Source organism: Parasteatoda tepidariorum, chromosome 4 (genome assembly GCF_982258835.1).
Source record: "Parasteatoda tepidariorum strain Cologne lab strain chromosome 4, Ptep-v5.0, whole genome shotgun sequence".
NCBI lineage: Eukaryota > Metazoa > Arthropoda > Arachnida > Araneae > Theridiidae > Parasteatoda > Parasteatoda tepidariorum.
Window position 1 is genome coordinate 734,373 of NC_141758.1, and position 19,691 is coordinate 754,063.

The 19,691-nt window shown below is 29.7% G+C and overlaps 2 protein-coding genes across 2 annotated transcripts; one reads left to right on the top strand and one right to left on the bottom strand.

Annotated features, from left to right (window-relative positions):
• Positions 1 to 840: 840 nt before the first annotated feature.
• LOC139425719 (uncharacterized) lies at positions 841 to 1,893 on the bottom strand. Its single transcript, XM_071181574.2, has one exon. The coding sequence runs from the start codon at positions 1,891 to 1,893 to the stop codon at positions 841 to 843; it is 1,053 nt and encodes a 350-aa protein (XP_071037675.2).
• A 6,596-nt stretch (positions 1,894 to 8,489) lies between these two features.
• On the top strand, positions 8,490 to 12,652 carry LOC107437047 (uncharacterized). The gene is made up of 4 exons (XM_016048923.5): positions 8,490 to 8,649; positions 9,319 to 9,438; positions 9,587 to 9,996; positions 11,115 to 12,652. Exons 2-4 carry the CDS (start codon positions 9,342 to 9,344, stop codon positions 11,529 to 11,531), a joined length of 924 nt encoding a protein of 307 aa, XP_015904409.2. The 5' UTR covers positions 8,490 to 8,649; positions 9,319 to 9,341; the 3' UTR covers positions 11,532 to 12,652.
• Positions 12,653 to 19,691: the final 7,039 nt, after the last annotated feature.

The window sequence follows — 19,691 nt, forward strand, 5'->3', positions numbered from 1 at the left end:
TTATTGGAGTAGTCTTTACAGTGCTCCAGTGACTAGTCTCAGGCCTTCATTTTGAAACACCTCTCGTTTAGAAATATATGTATTACTGCATGTAATCAGGGCCTCACAACAATATCCTATTAATGGCTTAATGTATAAATTATAAGTTTTATTTAAAGTCTCTCTTCCACAACCCCATTTCACTCCTGCGAGCCTTTTAACTATTGTTAGCCTTTTTCGAGCTCTATCAATAACATCATGTCTCCTCCAAGAGAGCTTTTTATCAAACTTCACCCCTAAGTAAACAGCTTCTTCCAGACACTGCTACCGTTATACTTTATATCCATTTCAGTTGGTGAGAGTAAAAGTTTGATACATAGTTTTGTCAACATTCACCTCCATTTGATTTTCCGTAGACCATTCATGCAAAGCTTTCAAAGCCTGATTGATCCCAGACACCATTTTCTCAGTATGCCTCCTAGGTGCTGAAGTCCATAATACTAAATCATCAGCATATAAAGCACATTCAATATCCTTCGTTTTTTCTTTGATTATACCTGCGAAGTATACCTGCCATTAAAAAGACTTGTACTTGTCACACCTCCCTGCGGTAGACCACAATGAATTTGTTTGTAACCAGAGATTTCCGTTCCGTAGCGAACTGCACAAAATCTTTGAGACATATTATTTTCAATCCATTGGAACATTTTATCACCGACTCCAAGGGTTTTTAACTTATAAAGCAATTTATTCCTCTAAATACGATCGTATGCAGCTTTAAAGTCGACAAAAATTGCCACTAAAGTCACGCTTCGATCCAAACTATCCTTGATTGCTTGTGATAGTCTTATAACTTGTTGATTAGTTGACTGATTGACTTTGCTTCGATTCATTGATCCTCGACTTCAAATCTCTCGCCAAAGCTCTCCAAGTGTCGATATCCTCCGCTGTACCTGTTGTTTCAGCAAGAGTTCTTGCTTGATCTCGTTTCTTTTTCAAATTTCCAAGTTGCTCAAACCAAAATGGTCTGTACCTGTCCGATTTTGTACGTGGAATAGTTTTATGTGCTGTCTCTAAGATTAAATTACAAATTTTTTGATTTGCTTTATCCAGCGAAATGCTGTCTTTAAAGATATCGTCCTTTTCAAGCTTGTCCTCCAAAATATTCCGGAACTCCAGCCAATTTGCCTTTTTAAAATTCCAAGAAAGCCTAACTTTCTTTCCTTTCTTAAAGTATTTATTTTGATGTACCTGGAGGGTAGTCAGTATAACTCGATGTCCAAAAACCGGATCCTCCAGTACATCTCTTTGAACCCATTGGGCAATATCAGAGGATACTAAGACTACATCTGGGTTTGATAAAGTTCTATTATAGTGCATATATGAAGGACAATCAGAGCCTTGATACACAAGTTCGATTCGATGAGTGCCTATAAAACTCTCTAATTCTTTACCAGCAAAATTCTCATCTCTATATCCTACTAAGCGTGTGTGGGCGTTAAAGTCACCCATAATGATTGTCCTTTTTGAAATATTTAAAACATCGAAATTTGGTTTATTACCTGGTGGGCTATATAGTGAATAAATTTTAAAATGATTTTCGTTTTTCCAACAATCTATTTTTACAATTTCAGTCTTATCTTGCGTGTTTCCCATTTGTTTTAAGACAGTAAAATTCGATGTTATTGTGGACTTGATTCCTACCAGGATTCCACTTGCAACTTGTCTACTCTTTTCCAGACAAAATAGATTATATGCCTTAAACTTAAGTTTTTGCAAAGTTTCGTTAGTGACATTGGCCTCTACTAGGGAGAAGATATCGACATTCCTATCGCGACAAATAGTCTCAAGTTCAGCCTTCATTGCCTGTGACAACCCACCTGAATTCCAGTGTAAAACACATAACGTCTCCATAGCTGCAACAGCAACAAAAAGTAGCTCCAATCCTGCAAGAACCGTTACTCGTTTAGCACTACCCAGGGAGCACGTGTAGCTTAAAGTAGGCTACGGACGTGAGTAACATTACTCCCGTTTCTAATAATTGTATGCGTTTTATCAGAATTTAATGTAACAACTGATTCAATCAAATAATTTGTGAATTGTTTGATTGTATTTAATTTAATTCCTTGGGCATCGTAAAGTAAATAAGTAACATTATGATAGTTTAAGCGTACAGAAACGTTATTGTTTTCCTGCAAAGTTCTTAATTTCACTGTTTATTAGGTATTGTGAGAATTAACTGTGTCATTTTAGAAATTTTTTAACACTTTAATGTATCACCCTAGTTTGTACATTAATTAGATAATCTACAGAGATTTCTATACATTGGAAGTAACATATCGATAACAATAGTTTTTCTGGGGTGGGGGAGGAGATGTGTTATAGCGAGGGTGGAACAATGGATTCGGTGTGTGCCTGGAATGATGGCAATCATCACCTAAAGAAGCGTTCGTTAACTACAACTGAAAATGCAACAATCTCACCTGCAGCACTCAAACGAAAGGACTCTGTGATAGCAGTATTTTTCGATGCAATTCTCAGAAATAAGATAAATGAAAGAAAATAATAAACAAATAAAACATCGGCCCACGCAATGTTTGAATTCATCTTCATAACGTATTATCTCTCTCTACCGAATTTCAAGATAATTCTATTTTTTGTTTGAATTATCTCGTGAGATACGATCGCTCACAACTGAAAAAGATCTCTTTCGTAGATAAACAGAATGGGAAACGGTAACCACCCTGTCTTACTCACAACTTTGTGCAACTCATTTTTTGTGTGTGTATATATATATATATATATATATATATATATATATATATATTACAAAAATTATAAATACTTTTGTATTAATAAAATAATTAAAACTCTTTCGGTTTCATAAAATGTCTTTGTTAAAGAGTAAGCGTAGAGATATTCTATTTTGGGAATTCAAGGCTGAAAACATACCATTGAATTATAATTAGATTTATATTTCAAAGGTGGAGTTATTTTTAGACTCTTGTCCCTCTTTCACTTTCATATTAGGAAATATTAAATGATTTTCCATAATGCGTAGAGTTACAATGGTATGTACGACTGGAACCTAATTACATCATTCTCTGATAGTATTTAATGCGAGACCGATGATTTTCGCATGTCTCTTGCTGAATAACGTGTTCCAATAAACATCTGCCGGAACCATCCGGATATTTGTCCACACCCCCTCCCTTGTGGAGTGGGGATGCGAACTGTTATGACCACCAGCCTAACGTTAAATAAACTTTTTTATAACGTATCATGGCTTTTGACTGCATTATTAAAGATGAATACAACAATGATAACAGGGATGTAGCCCTGTTATTATATATATATATATATATATATATATACGGTTATAATAGTTACATCCTATAGGGTACAGAAGGAATGCATATGTTGTCAACTTTTTCAAATGATTTTAGTCAAAACCTCGCATGATAGGTTGATAATACAATGCTCAAAACAATAAAAGGATATTGAGTTTGTGGGTTGATCTTGCACCTGGAGAGTTGTTTGAATGATCGATATCGACAAACGTAGTAGGCTATATGAGATAAAAATAACATTTGATTGGAAGGGGGGAAATGCGTTTTATTGTGAAATTGGGTACAAAAGGAAAAAAAAAAAAACACAATTTGTACATATGAGAAAGGGTTTTTACATAAAAGAAAATCCTTTTTAGTAAAGGAGTATGGTTTCCCCCTGACGGCCAGCAACGGTGAACACCTTTGAGTCAATTAATGAGGTATTCTGTCCCTCTCCTCCAGAAGAGCTCTTTCCAGTTCTTGGTGTACGAATGCAGGATTGTATCTAGTGTTCCCCCCAGATGAAAATACGCCTATTATCAGGATGAACAAAAAAACGGGACTCTTCAGAAGAAAGAATATTGTGTCATTCATTTCTCCTTCACTTCAGATGCTGTGTTGCCAACTCCCAGTTTTTCTGTTAACGTGACACACACCATTGGAAGGCGAGCATACAGATCTAAAGCATGAAGGTGGTTTCGGATAGCTTGTGTCGGAACTGTGGTGCCTGTAGCCGAGCAAAGGTGTTGAAGAAGAGTGGCATTCATATTTCGGTGTCCCCGAGCCGTTAGCGTTAAATAACGGACTTCATTGGACGTTGTTGCACGTCTGCGCCCTTGCACTGATTTTCGGCCTGCATTTCCAGTCCCCCCCCCCTCCAAAAAAAAACGATTTGAGATCCTATAAATTCCACTTTGTGAAACTCCAATGGCTTCTGCTACTTCGGCTTATGTTGGGCTCCCCTCTAACCGGCCAACAATTCTCCAAGCTTCTGATTCGGTTAAATGACTTCGTTGACAACGCACTTATCGATACTTACTGAATGTCGATCCTTCTTTTCCGCTTTGTCTTACATTAAGTTTAAAGCCAAATCGTCAAACTCAAAATTTGCATACTGCGAAGTTTGAAAATAAGAAAAAATTTGCATTTGTGACTCTTTTCTTCCACTTTATGCACACAAAAGAATTTGCTTATACCGTTATTTTATACAAGACAATATCCATTAATTGTTTTTATAGCTTCTCGGTATCCAACGAAAGCATTCACTCTTCGGAATAAAATTGCATGTCAACAGATTTCCGAAGTCTATGACGTGTATATATTGATGGCAACACACATTCCATTACTTTTCCTTCAATATCTGATTTGATGCCTACTCCCAAGATGAAAACGATGAGCAAAGAATATCGGAGGAAGATATACCTAACAACTGATCAAGAATTTGAAAACATAAAAACTCTGAAACATTTTTCAAAGCAAAACATAAGCGAAGCTTGACCCCGACCCGCCTCCGAAGGAGGCATCCGGGAAGACTGAAAACTATCGTTGGTGAACCCTCGAATCGTACGGTGGACCCGGCGGTGCATGGACACAAGGTTCCATGGCCCCGAGTCACGCCCGACAAAAGCAACACTGTCGTTCGACGGACAGAGGAGGCCGAGGGGACAAGCCCGAGACGGGTGCGGCGGTGCCATGTTCGGCTGCAAACGACTCACTAGGAGTGCTGCACCGAGGGACGACCGCCACGAAGGCAAACAATAGAGAGGGATATTGGTGGTGAAATTTTAAAATTGTGTCTACAAAAGATTGCACATTTTCTCTAGTACTTCATCTCGCACGCGTCAATTTTTGGAAAAAAAAAAAATTATATATATATATATATATATATATATATATATATATATATATATATATATATATATATATATATATATATATATATATTATATAATATATATATATATATATATATATATATATATATATATATATATATATATATATATATATATATATATATATATATATATATATATATATATATATATATATATATATATATATATATATATATATATATATATATATATATATATATATATATATATATATATATATATATATATATATATATATATATATATATAAAAATAGGGGAGATCGGTTGTTTTGAATTAATGATTGGGAGTTTTGGAGAGCAGTATTTTATCTCACTGCTGATTATGGAGATCAAGATTATGACGTCGGTCGTTGTTTTGAAGCAATCGGCACGTGCTACAAATGCAGTCAGGAGGTCAAAGAATTTCTTTCCAACCCACGCATCGGAAAATAGCGTGCTCACATTTTTTAGTTTTCAAACTTTGTGAATTTCCGCGGAAAAAAGCGATTTTTTTTGTTTTCATCGCTGAATAACAAATGAGTGGAATCAATAAAGAAAGAATGGTGAGGGAAGAAAAAAGCACCTGATAAACTAGCACCAGAAATAAAACATCGGAAAAGCACCTCCTTCATTATAATATAAATTTGATGTCTGATTTCATTCAGACCACTGAACCTGAATTTAATGTCATTAAAGAATTATTCGAAAGTAAGAATAATTATTAAAAAATGAATAAAGATACGAAGTTTAATTTAAATTTTAACTGAAAGGAACTTTTGATAATTTCCAATGCACTTGTCGTAAGTACATTAAAAAAAAGTATTATAAATAAAGTGAAAATTAACAATAGTTCTTCAAAAGTTAATCTTTTCACAAGTTAAAAAATATTAGCACAATTGATTAAGTAATGCAGTTCAATTCAGTAACTTTTTTAAAAAATAACTAGTTGAAAAGGAATTATTTGTAAACTATTATGTGGCGATGCACATATGTCACAAATTCAGAATAAGAGCCGTAATCATTCACTTTAGAATAAGAGCCTCAATCAGATTAATAGTCCTTTTCATTTTCTGAAATTGTATGAAGTGCGAAAATTTCCTATTTTAAAAATAAATTCTAAAATATTGATCAATTTTTAAAAAAAAGTATCATCAAATTCCATTCGAATAAATATTTAATTACATAAAATTCTGGCTAAAGGGCTGGTGCTCCTTTTTTTTTTTTTAACTTTCTACGTAATGAATACACTAAAATTAATGACCTTATCGCTCAGATGACATCATGAATCGAATTTTGGAATCAAGTAGTTCGAATCAAAAGATTAAAACCCTGATGGAAATTAATGTCGTACAGAATGGAATTACTTTATTCGAGTCATTTAACGAGTCACTCGTTTAAAAATTATACATACAAAAATTAGTGAGGCGTTTATAGAACGGAGCTTTATCGATTATGTCTTTCAAGTTCCCTACCCCCCCCCCCGTGCTTTTTTCTGTAGTCACCAGTGGGAATATATATAACGAGTTTCATAATTGTAATTAGAGAGTAAATAAAATTAAAATCCGGGATTTCATTTATTTTTTTTTTTTTTCGAGTAGAAGAGAAAAAGCTCTTAATGTATGTTGTATAAATTTTAAATTCTTAACTAAAGTCTCGCTCAATTCCTTTAATTACTATCAAAGCAAAAAAAAAATAAATGAATAAAGCATATAATGGAACCTTAGAGGAGACCTCCTCTAAAAACGGAACACTTTGAGGGGTGATTGAGTGAACCAAGCTGAGGAACCTGCTCTTCAGAAGGCAAGAAATTATTTTATCTCCTATAGGTCACCTTCGGATGTGGAAAGATCTGTTTTATCGATTCCTATTGAATAACTTTTAAACAAATTTTGAATGTAGCTGCATTTGGGTCGACAATTTTACTTTAATAATTGTAGGCGAAGGAAACAATTTTTAAAATTTTGGCATTTAAAAGTAAATTTAAAAAGCGAATCGCATTTTCAAACCACCAGTACCCTATTTTCGAGCTGAGGCAGCTGGGTTTCTCAAAAATATTAATTATATAATCTGATCAATCGATTCAAAAAATTTCTGCTTTGTCGTTATTATTGCTGTTTATGTGTTGCACACGCTACCCCCTTTGCGAACAAAGTTAATAAAAAATTTAAATCGGTCGTACATAAATAGAACTTTAATGAATAGACTATGTAATAGAATTTTTCTTTAATCAATAGACTAGACGCTAAATTATAATCGCATTAAAGCGATAAAAAATAAAATGATAAAGGGAAAAATATAGGGATGCCAGAAACACCAATCTTTGTTCAATATTCATTTTTGAAAATTTAATTCATTACTTTTTACTGATTGTAGCGAACAAATGTGAACTTACTCCCCTTCCATTTTTCTTCTCTCTTTTTCTCTACATGTATTTCCTCAAAACACGAATAATATTGATTTGAGTTTCTTATAATAAATTTATTGTACTATTTTCGTGGCTTACGATGTTTAATTTAACTAACAGAATACATAAATAATTGTTCTTTCGGTTTAATACAGTACTTCTATTATTTATAATATTTACTTATTTTCCGAAGCTTTCAAATATTGCATTGCCATTGAAAAAAAATGTACTTAATCTCAGAATTTCTTTTTTATACAAGAGAAAACATATTGTCTGAAACATAGAAATGTACAGTATATTAAATCAATATATAGCACCAGAAATTTTATATCCAAGTGAAAAATAAAACAAGTTATAATACATTATCGTTTAATAATGATTTTAAAAACCTTATGTTGTTTCAAATTTAGAAATGAATTGGAAACCAGGTATAAACTTTGATTTATCATTTATTTGCCAAAGTTCTAAAAAATAACAAAATAGTGTACTGATAGCAAAAGTACATTTCAACCTAAGAAGAAAAATAACTGAAATAAGAAATGCTGTATTGAACGATAAAACTTAACTGGCAAATAATATGCTAATAATCTTCTGAGAAAAGAAAAACATGATAAATTGTGAAAGTAAGTAATCTTTTTTATTTTTGAACAACCCACTTCTTTTCCTGACTGAAGCCCTTCAGTGCCTTAAAAACATTTCTCACCCCCATCCCCCCTCAGATTCACTTCCCCTTCCACACTTCCTCAGATCACTCTTGAATACAGTGATGTCATTGCTCCACGCGTTACAAAGACTGATTTTCATTGGAGGAAAATGACATCACTTACAAACTGAAATTCTATTGGTCAAAAACTGTGATGTAAGGGCTAAAAATAATTTTTACGACCGGCGATATAACACTACGTTACTTTTATTTAGGTTTTGTTAAGATTCAAAGCGGCGCGAAGTAAAGAAGGAGTTTGTGTTCGCTTCATTTTGTGTAAACTTATGATCTATTTCTAAAGTTCTCTAATTTTCTATGAGGATTATACACGTGTTATTTTACTAACATTTATAAGGTAAGATTTAAATATTATAAATGTTTTTTGAATAAATACTTTAAAAAAATTTTTCTTGTGAAAAGTTAGTATTCTGTTAGTTAGTTCTAGAATATTATGCACTAATTATTTCTAAAATATACTTGTAATTAATATTTAATTGTGTGTTAATCAATTTCTAAAAAAAATTCATAATGTCGAAATCACGTATTGATTTTGCTGAACAAACCCAATAATTTTATACAGTTTAACAAATCATTTATTAGAGAAAAAAACTGCTTATGTCACTGTTTTCATTAATAAAAATTTTATGTATCGATTTTCTAATATATTAGTTTAAAATCAAATAATCTAGAATTATTCATATAAATCTCTCGTGTTCAATTTAAAACTTATAAGTTACTAATTTAATATTTTCCATCACCGCTATCAATAAATTTTAATTATCATTGTTCACAAATATTTAAAGGGCTATTAAATTAATCTATTCAGTATTGCAATTTAAAAGTTGTATTACAAAAAACATGGAAATTAATTAAATGTAATTTCGAAAATAATTTATATTGAATGCTAATCTAATGTAGATTTTAAATGGAACTTGATTGTGAGTGTATTATGAAATAATAAATAATGTTTATTTAATATTTAGTTCAATTTTATTATTTATTTATTTATTTTAATATCTTATAGGTTATCTGTTATCTAGACCCACCATGAATTTAGTGCTGCCATCTACTGTTGAAGATATAAATCGTCTTCAACAAAGCTACGAAATGACAACTTCAAAAGATGCACTAGGATTTAATAAAGGTAAATAATTTTAAATATCAATTTTAGTTTAGAAATAACTAATTGCTGAACCAATTTTAAATGGACAAATTTCTTTTAAAAAAATTCTAAATGAAACTTAGAATACTTTAAAACGTTTGAAAACAATTTTCGATGTTGTATTTTTTAGGTTTTGAAAATATTTTTGTGGAGAAACGATACAAGCGAGAGGTCAGTCTCCCCGATGGTATTAAAAATTGGGATATCGACAACATCCAAACGTACTTGAACTTTGAGGAGGAGAACTACGGTGGCTTCAAGGCTATCGAGTCTGCTGCGGAGGACATGGTTGTTCCGGAGGACGGCAACAACTCCAGGCTTCGATGTGATTCATATTCTTCCATGACATCGAGTATGGATGATCGCATGTTCTTCCAGGGAATGGGAGTGAAAACAATCAACACAATCTGTGTGGATTCCGGATCGACGTGTATCTCTGCTGCTGACCACTCTCCTCTTCTGAATTCCTCCTCAGATTCCATCTTCAGGACTATGGATCCAGAAGAGACTTACCAAAATCTTGAAAACTTTTTACAACAGGTCAGTCTCTTTCATTCTTTTAAACCAGTTAAATGCATTGGGAGTTTTATTTAGAATTTGTTATTCATCAATATTTCATAACATTCCAATATACTCCTTAAATAATTGAATTTTTTACGATATTTCATGAAATTACATTCTGTGAGTTGTGCAACTATATTAGCATGTAATTTTTCAAAAATTTACTATTTTCGTTAAAAAACTTGTGATTGGTTAGCACAAGTTATTTTGAGCAAATGACATCTTATAATTGATATATTCATATAATAAAACTTGATCTAAGAAACTGTTTCTCAGGTTAATGTTTAATTAAAAGTGCATTTATAAACATATAATTGTTTAGAGAACTAAACCTAATCATTGTATTTGGCTATAAAATAATTATCTAGTCTTGTAGTCAGTTGCATCACAAGAGGGTGCATGACCTGGAAATGATGTATTTTATTTCGAAATGCTAATTTTTTTAAAAATAATTGCAATTTTTCATTGTTATAATTTGCCATTTTGAAATAGAACATTGAAGTTATTCTATTTTTAAATCGGTTTTATACGAACGTCTCTATGGTTTATCTCATGAAATAAAAACATAATTAAGCAAATAACTTTAGTTTTTTATAGTGCTCATATTTTGTTTAATTTAGATAATGCAGCATTTTTTAATAGTTAAAAATTTAAATTGTAAGATAAAAACTTTTGGTTTAGTTGCATTATTTAATTTCTATGAAATTTCAGATTTTAACCAGTAAATTTTATTTTGCATAGCAAAAAATATTTTTAAGCAATATATGAAATATTTTAATCGTCTTACCTTCCTGCTTATATTATTTATGGAAACTATATTTTATGTATAGAAGACTCGATTAATCAGGATTTAAATGTAGTTTTCATTTTGTAGAGAGTATTTAATAGATAATTGTATAAAAAGTAACCAATAGAAATTAAACTCCAGGTTGAGCTGTAATTGAAAATTTTTAAGCTTTCTAATTTCTGTGTTTAGGTTTTTATTTTGAAAAACTTTCTCAATTTATTTTGAAAAAGAAAGAAATTCTATTTCTAAGCATCCCACTTTTTTAAAGCTAAGACAAATTTTTTTTAAAATGTGTTGAATTTTATTTTAGGTTCCTGAAGTCTCTGAAAATCTGCCTTCCCCTCTTTCTGTTTCTGGCAGTGAAAGTAGTTTTGAAATGCTACACGGCAGCTATTTCTTACCTGCAACCTGCACTCAAGACAGCCTCCCTGAAGTACCCAGGGGTACGAAGCGGCCAGCCAGCACCTCCAGTGAGTTGGACATTTTCAGTTTGAGAACAGCTAAACAGCAGTGTCCATCACCCGTACAGTACAATGATGTTCGCAGGAAGAACAATATTGCTTCTAAAAATTGTCGCAAGACACGAAAAGAGAAACAGAAGGAAATGGAGATGCGTGTGTCTGAACTCGAAAAAGAGAAAGAAGGACTTCGTGTGGAGGTACAAGTACTCGAAGAACTGATTCAAGCTCACAAGATGCAACTCTATGCCATTTTGAAAAAAAGATGAGATTTGATTTGTATTCATTCATAAATTGTGTCATTTGTTTGAAAGAACCCATTTTAATAACTCTTTTCTTTTAACATTTCATTGAAAAAATATACCTCTGGGGGTTACTGAATTGGAGATTGATCGTTCTCTGGTTCAAGTCAAAATTACGATCTGTGGATGAATGAATGGGCCTGCCCTATAAATAGGTGTGATATATGAGTGTGGCATACCTTGCCTTAATGGTCTACAACAACAACATTTCATGGCAGTTTTTAGTGAGCATGCAACTTTTAAGAAATTTGCTTTTAATCTTATTTTTTTACCCTACAAAAATCTGTCGATTCTTGAAAATCCAAGTTTCATATAGTTCTGGCAGCGTATAATTCACTTTCTTATTTACATTGATTGGGAATATGGTTTTTGTTTTATTCATCTTTTTTTTTATAAAAATAATTACAAGTTTTTTTTTTCTTTCTTTCTCTTCACTATGACATATCTGTACAATTTATTTTATATCGGTCCATTAGAGACCATTGGTAAAGGATCAGAGTTAGAAAAACCTTTTTCTTTTGGCTATGTATAAATTAGTAATTTAAGAGTAAGAAAGAAAAAAAATTAGAATAGTGCTAATAACTCACTTTTAAAATAGGAGTGAAGGTTCTTTCATTAAAATTTACACTGAGAAGGAAGTGGAGAAAGTATGATGTGTTTAAAACCTGTGATTTACATTTGTGCAATCAAATAGTACATCTGCTTGTGATGTTAGTTTAAACAATTTCTCTTCCCTTTAAGTCACAATTTGTGGACTGCCTCATTTGTAAAAAATATTTGTCATTATTCAGGCTGGTTCTGAAAGCTCATTTTCTCCCCCTTTCATCTCTATTCATTCTCATTAAAGTACATTCAATATGTGTTTCATTATTTAAAAGAATGTTTATTTAAAGAGATTGTTTTAGTACAATATGTTTGAAAGAGTGTCAAATTTGTTCTCAGTTTAAGTACATTCTGAAAATGTTTGTATTTGGTTATTTAGAAGAATTAAAAGGTTAGTGCACGACTGATCAAAACACATCAAAAACTGACGCATATTGAAACTCTGTGACTGTATATTAATTGTAAATAAATGATCATTTTTTGTACTTTTGTCATTTTCTTTTACTCCCCTTTCTCTTTATTATGTAAGAAAAATGTGTCAAATATTATAGAGGAAACTAATTGTGCAAACTTGTCTATCAACATTGAATAAATATAAGAAGTTTTGCATTCAATGCACATACGCTGATTATAAGATCAACTAAAGAATTTAAAATTTGACTCTAAATTACTGGCTAAGTTAATTTTTTTCTTTTTTTAAAAAATTAAGTATAAATTCTTACCTTAAATGAACAAAATGCTGACTATTCTAAGTAATTGGCATTAAGTACAGATTTGTAATCAATTGTATGTAGTAGTTGTACTTTATGTTGCAACAGAGCTGCACAATGAGTTATTGGAGCCTACCTAGGAAACATCTGAAGATGGTCGACGACATGCCATTTTTTATTTTTAAAATTCAACAATTATTTAGTGTTATTATAACGATCGTTTAATTATCTCATTTCTGGTAGGGCCGAAATCTTCAAGTGGAATCATACACATTTATTCCTTCAATAGTTAATGCATTTCCATACATTATGTTAGTAAGGTGAAATTAGAATGCCATTCAGTGATTGCTGATATGAGACACCCATTAATAATGTAGCTATATATATATATTTAATATAAAAACCACATTTTAGGTGTGTAATGTTCCACAACTTTTTTATGAAAGAAAACACATTTAAAAGGATTCATTAATGTGAATAAAGCAAAAATTGAAGAAAATCAGCAGAGTGTAAGTAAGGAAAATTGCCCTTATCAATGGTTTTAATTTTCAGTGTCGGTACAGTAATTCAAATTTCTATGCCAGCCTGCTCCAAAATGTGGTTGGCTATTATAGTTAGGAATGGATGGATTTACGATTGTATCCACTGAAGAGTGCATCAAAAAGTAATTACTCTAACATGCAATTCAAATTTTGCATGTTGTAATACAGTGCCCGCCGCTAATAAAATCAAATCGGCAAGAACCAAATCATTACAATATTAATACATGTTAAAAACATCCTTTAATAGAATCAATGCCACCGCTCAAATCAATGTAAACTCTCAAATGATGTTGAAAAGTTAATTTTAAGTACTGCAACTCAAGCAACCATTGATTGGTTTTTGCAAAAATTTTGCAAATTTAATCTTATGTAAGGTTTTACTTTATTAAAATAATTAATTTAGTTAAAATAAAGCATTACCTAATGTTGTCATTATTTCAGCTTTGAAAGTGTGTGCATTTAGAATAAATATATTGTAAAAGTTTGATTTTTTTCTTCAAATCTTGAATCGCCTCTTAATAAAATCAAAAGAGTATAAAACGAAAGTGATTTTAATAAACGACGGGAAATAATTAGACCTGATTGTAGTCGGAACAAATTGGAATTTGCAACTCATTAAATCAAGTTTTAAAATAAATGAGGAAAAACATAATTTTTTCTCGCAAACAATCTTTTAAATGTGTTACCATTCCAGAATTATATGTAAGAATACCACTTTTATACTTTGTGTTTGCCTCAGTAGTTACTTAATTCTAGCAGTGGTTATTGTGGAATTTTTTTTCATGAAGTTTCAAAGTTGCATTTTTCAGAACAAATTTGCTTGAAAAAAAGCAGTTATTGCATGAGGGTTCTGGTAAGGGTGAATTAAATGTTATGTTAACGAGACTTTAAAAATTACTCATTCGAGGAAGAATCACATTTCTGGGGCATAGAATGATTTCAACAAAACATTTATATGTTAAAGAAAACAGATTTGGGGGGGGAGAGGGGGTTAAAATAACAAAATAAAGAAACACAGTTTTTAATGGTAGAAAACTTTATTGGTTAGTCTTAGTAGTTAGAACAATGTATAAGTATTCAATTGCATAGATCTATTTTTATTAAGAGAAAAATGGCAGTCATTTAATCAAGCAAATGAATAAAAGTTTCTTAAATTTAAAGGCTTTACTAAAAGATGATGAATTTCCAATCCCATATTTTTTGCAAATGAATTTTTATATCCTAATATATACAGTCAAACCCCGCTATAGTGAACTCCCGGATATAGTGAACGTAATGTTCAGTCCCGTGCCTTGCTATACCCATATAATGTTATTTTTTGTGGATATAGTGAACCAAAAAAGTGAAGTTGGATCTAATGAGCTTTTTTCTTCATTTTTTTGTAATAATTTCGAAATTTCTACTTCAAAATAAGTACATATACCGGTTTTTAAAGCCATCTACAGTGGGGAAGGTAGCGATAAGCATTTTTTCTTGTTTGCTTCTTTCACCTTACTTTCCCATCCCTAAACAAATCAAGTAGATGTTTCCAACCCAGGCAGATGATGCACCTATAAAGTGTCAGTGGGATCAATAAGCATTTTATGTCAGAGGGAATGAGTAACTATTTATTATTGGTCAAAGAGTTGGACACTAATATGTGTTGATAAGGCCCTCATTTCAACTCCTTTTTGCTCTCAATGCAGTTAAAAAAAAGCCTGCAAACAAGTGTCTCAAATTCAACTATGGCGAGCAGTAAACGTAAAATTTTCTCCATTGATGATAAAATGGGCACAAACAGAAAAATTTAAAATGGATGTAATCTATCTGATATTTGCAGAGAATATAAACTATCCAAATCTACAGTTCGTAACATATGGAAAAATAGGCAATTAACAATTTCTGCTCATGAAAAAAATTTAAATGGCAGAAAAAAGCAGATCACAAGGATATTGAAGAAGCATTACTGAAGTGCTTCAGCATTCAAAGAAGCAGCAATCTTCCAGTATCTGGACAAATGTCGATGAATTTGCTAAGCGATTTTAAGAGATTACTTTTATGTGCTTGAATGGCAGGTTAGACAAGTTAAAAAATTGGACTAACAGAAATTCAGGAAAAATTTTCTGAGAGTCGTGAAGTGTTTCCATATCTGATGTTGAAAATTGCTCATCAGCTAAAGATTACTAATTTTTGTGTGTGTGTGTGCAGGACGCAGAGTAATAAAAAATAACACATTTTTTGCTACTACATAATATTTTTCAGTCATTTATTTGAATAAGTGTAATAAAAGGGAGGAATTTGGGAACAATTAATTAAATTGCCCTCGTAACGGATATGGGGAACTCCCGGTTATAGTGAACCAAAATTTCGGTCCCTTGAAGTTTCACTATAGCCGGTTGACTGTATATATATAAATCTTTCGATTTTTTTTACAAATAAAATAGTTCATTATTGTTTAAGAAAGAAATATATGATAGCTTGTTTTACACAAATATTTATTGAGCAATAGTATATTACTATATATGTGTGTATATATATATATATATATATATATATATATATATATATGTATATATATATATATATATATATATATATATATATATATATATATATATATATATATATATATATATATAAATTATATTTATATTTTAAAAAATTTCTATGTATTTAATGGCTGTTTTAATCAAATGACACTTATTTATTTCTGTTATTTTACAAGAACACATTAGCCTGTAGCAGTGCTTTTTAATATTCACATAACCAATTCTTATTTGATCATGCTGATAATTTTCTGTAACACATTAAAAAGTTTTAATTCGTTTTCAAACTATAAAATAATCTCGCATACATTTGAAAATTAGAAATTAAAAAAGATTGCTTTGATTTTTATTAACAAATGGATAAGTAAGTTCACATCTATACAAACATTAAATAGCAATTAAGTAAAATTTTTAAAAAATCAACATTTTGTTACTTAACTGCAAAAATAATAATAAAATATGAGTTTATTTAGAAAATAAGAAAGAAAATTGCATGAGCTAGAAAAAAAAGACAGTTAAAAAAAATTTTCACAATTTTCTTAGAAATCGGCATTTCTTGATATTATATAAAACTGTTTTCGCATGTTCATTTATTCAAGGCAATTTTGAGGGAAGGATCATTTTTGAAAGATTCATCGTTAAAACATCTTTGAATTTTCTTTCGATTTGTGAGAAAATTGCAAAGAAGTAGAATTATATAACAAACAAATTATGTAAAAAATTAAGAAAAATAATTCCTTTTTAATTAATAACAGAAGATTACTCGATTGAGATGATTAAGGACATAATTGAGCAGAAACAAGTTATAGGTTTCAAAGTGCTGTACTACTGTAATACGTTAATGGATTCATTAGTGAATAAATAGTAAATATTTAAATTTTCTTAAAGTGCACAGAAATTTATATAATTTTGAAAATAAACATATTAATTTAAATGAATAAAAAAAATTAATTTTTGCAGAAAAACAAATATTGAAACTATTATCAATGTAAAATTATAATTTATATAAAATTGTTAAAAGTTTATTTTTATCACCTAAAAACTTAATTCTGGATCAATGTTGCAAACGAAATTGAAAAATATAATATTTTGAAATTTAAAGATCACCAGACATATTCAATATTTTAAATAATTAAACAGAGTTATTTCAATTGATGCTTTTTATTTTTAAGACTTAAATCTTTAAGTAAATGCACCATTCAATACTATAAGATACATTTTATTTGAAGAGGAAAATAAACAATTGGAAATTTAGAAAAAGTTTATAAATGTATAAAACACAAATTGATTTATACATTTCATCAAAATATATGTTACATAGAAAGATTTTATTAAAATATTTAAAATAAAACATTAACAAGATGTTTTGACATAAAAGAAATAAACATAGATTAAAATAATACAAAGACATAAAAAGTTCAATTGTCTTCATTAAAACAGATATAGTAAAAATACACATATGTTAAAACTACAATAGTGTTCAATTTATAGTAACATATCACAATTTAAGTATTGATAGAAAAATTTGTTCCTCAAAGTATACTGAAGGCACAGAATAAAATAAAATGCAATACAATAACCATTGATGGCAGCATCTTACTAAAGAACTAATTCATTTTTACAGATAAAAATAATAAAATAACACAATTGTCAATTTTGGCACCAAAATCCTTTAAATTATGAATGTGCCATGGTAGACAAAATAATAGTTTCATCTAAAAGTTCATGAAAAATATAATTAACAAACTAAGTTTTTTTCTCAGTAAGATGCTGTGACTACTAAAAATAAAATAACAAAAAATAACATTCGCTAGAAGACAATTCCTATTTGTTTATAAAATCATTTAAAAGGTCATACTTAAAACAAGATATTACTCAACTACACTAAACTATTATATATTCCATAAATTGCACACCTAAAGACTTGTAAAAAGAAAATATATTTTTATATCCAAACATTCTTAAAGTCAGAAATCCAGAAATTACCTGAATACTTTTCAAATTGAATGTTAACTTTAATATTTTTATACTTTTATGAAATAAAAAGACAAAATCAACTAAATATTTTTTTAAAAAAGAAAAATAATCTTTTTTTTCATATTAAAACTTTCATTCATTGAATATACATTAAAGCTAGCATTAGTTATTCATTTTATTGTCTCCAATTAACTATGATCAATTGAATAAACTGAGAGAACTGCTCAACAATTATGGTATAAAACATAATTTTCATCCTTAATGTGATACTCATTTGATTCATTAGAATCATTTTTAAATTTAAAATTATTCATCTTTTGACAAAGAAATGAATTAGTATAATAAATATTGGTGTAGGTAACTTCTTTAAGTGTATTTCACTCTTCTTCTGTAATCTTATTTTTAATTTACAAAGACAAGTTATTACATAGCCGTCAGCAAAATTATTAAGAAAAAAAGCTTTTTTTTTTTCCTTTTTACCTTAAAAAATATTTTATAAATGGTACATATTTTCTAATGTTGGATATTTTTTCTGTGTGCGCGTTTGAGGATAAAATTATAAAAATAAATAATATTTATAAGAATGTAGAATGAAATGTATTCTCAAAATGACAATGAATGTTAAAGGAATAAAAATGCAAATGAATTTTTTTTTTTAAATAAAAAGAAATTCTGTGAAAGAATTTTTTAAATATAAAATGTATGGAATATAAAGCATAAATCAGCAAATAAATGAATTCATTTTTAAAATAGTCCAGTAAAATTAGACTTTAACTTCTTATAAATTAATACCTGTGATATTTTTCATAGAAAGTTTTGTCATAAATACCTTTTTATGCTCCTCCCTTTTCCAAGGGGAATAGGCATTGTAAATTTTATCCCTGCTGAATCGATTTAGACCAATCACAAGATGATCGTACCAATAGTGCAGAGGGTTTTATGTATAAAAATGTACAATTTCGCACTTCTATTAATTTATACATAAGACTTAGCTATTTAACTAAATTAAGAACTGTTTTTATGAACATCCTGAATCAAATAAGTCAATAGAATGAATTGTTCAGACGTAAATATATGAAATATATGATTTCTTACATATCTTATATACACTTTTTAAACTACTATTAAGGAACTATCTAAACCAATTATTTACCTAACCATATTTTCCGATGTAATTATTCATGCTATATTGAATAAGATTGGAAGGTGATAAGACCAATAGTTTAGAAATTATAAGCATTTTATGTAGAAAAATTAAAAATTTTGTATTTGTACCTATTCAAACATCAAACTTTGCTATCTAATAAAATGAAGTATCTTTGCAATTTATTACAGTAAATTGAATAAGTATTAAGTTTTTATTTTTTTTTTTTGGGGGGGGGGGGTCAGATTTAAACCTTATTTTTATTTATCTCAGGTTATCAGGTTATCTCAATAAATATAATACATGACAAATCTATTTAATAAAATGAAGAATTTGTTTGCGCGTGTGTTCCACTTATAACTCCAGAATCAATCGCAGTAGCGTACTGACAGCAGAAAATTTTCAAGTTAATGGCAGTGTTTACTTGCTTATAGCTTTCATTAATTAAAAAAGGAGTTTATTACACAGTCTTAGATATTTAATTATTTTTTATTCGTCACATCATAAAAAACTGAATGGTATCTTAGGCGGATCAGGTAATATGAAACCACATTTTTCTTTTCACATGATTATGCTTTTAAAAGGTATTTCTAAAAAACTAAATAATTAAAAATTAATAGTATTTT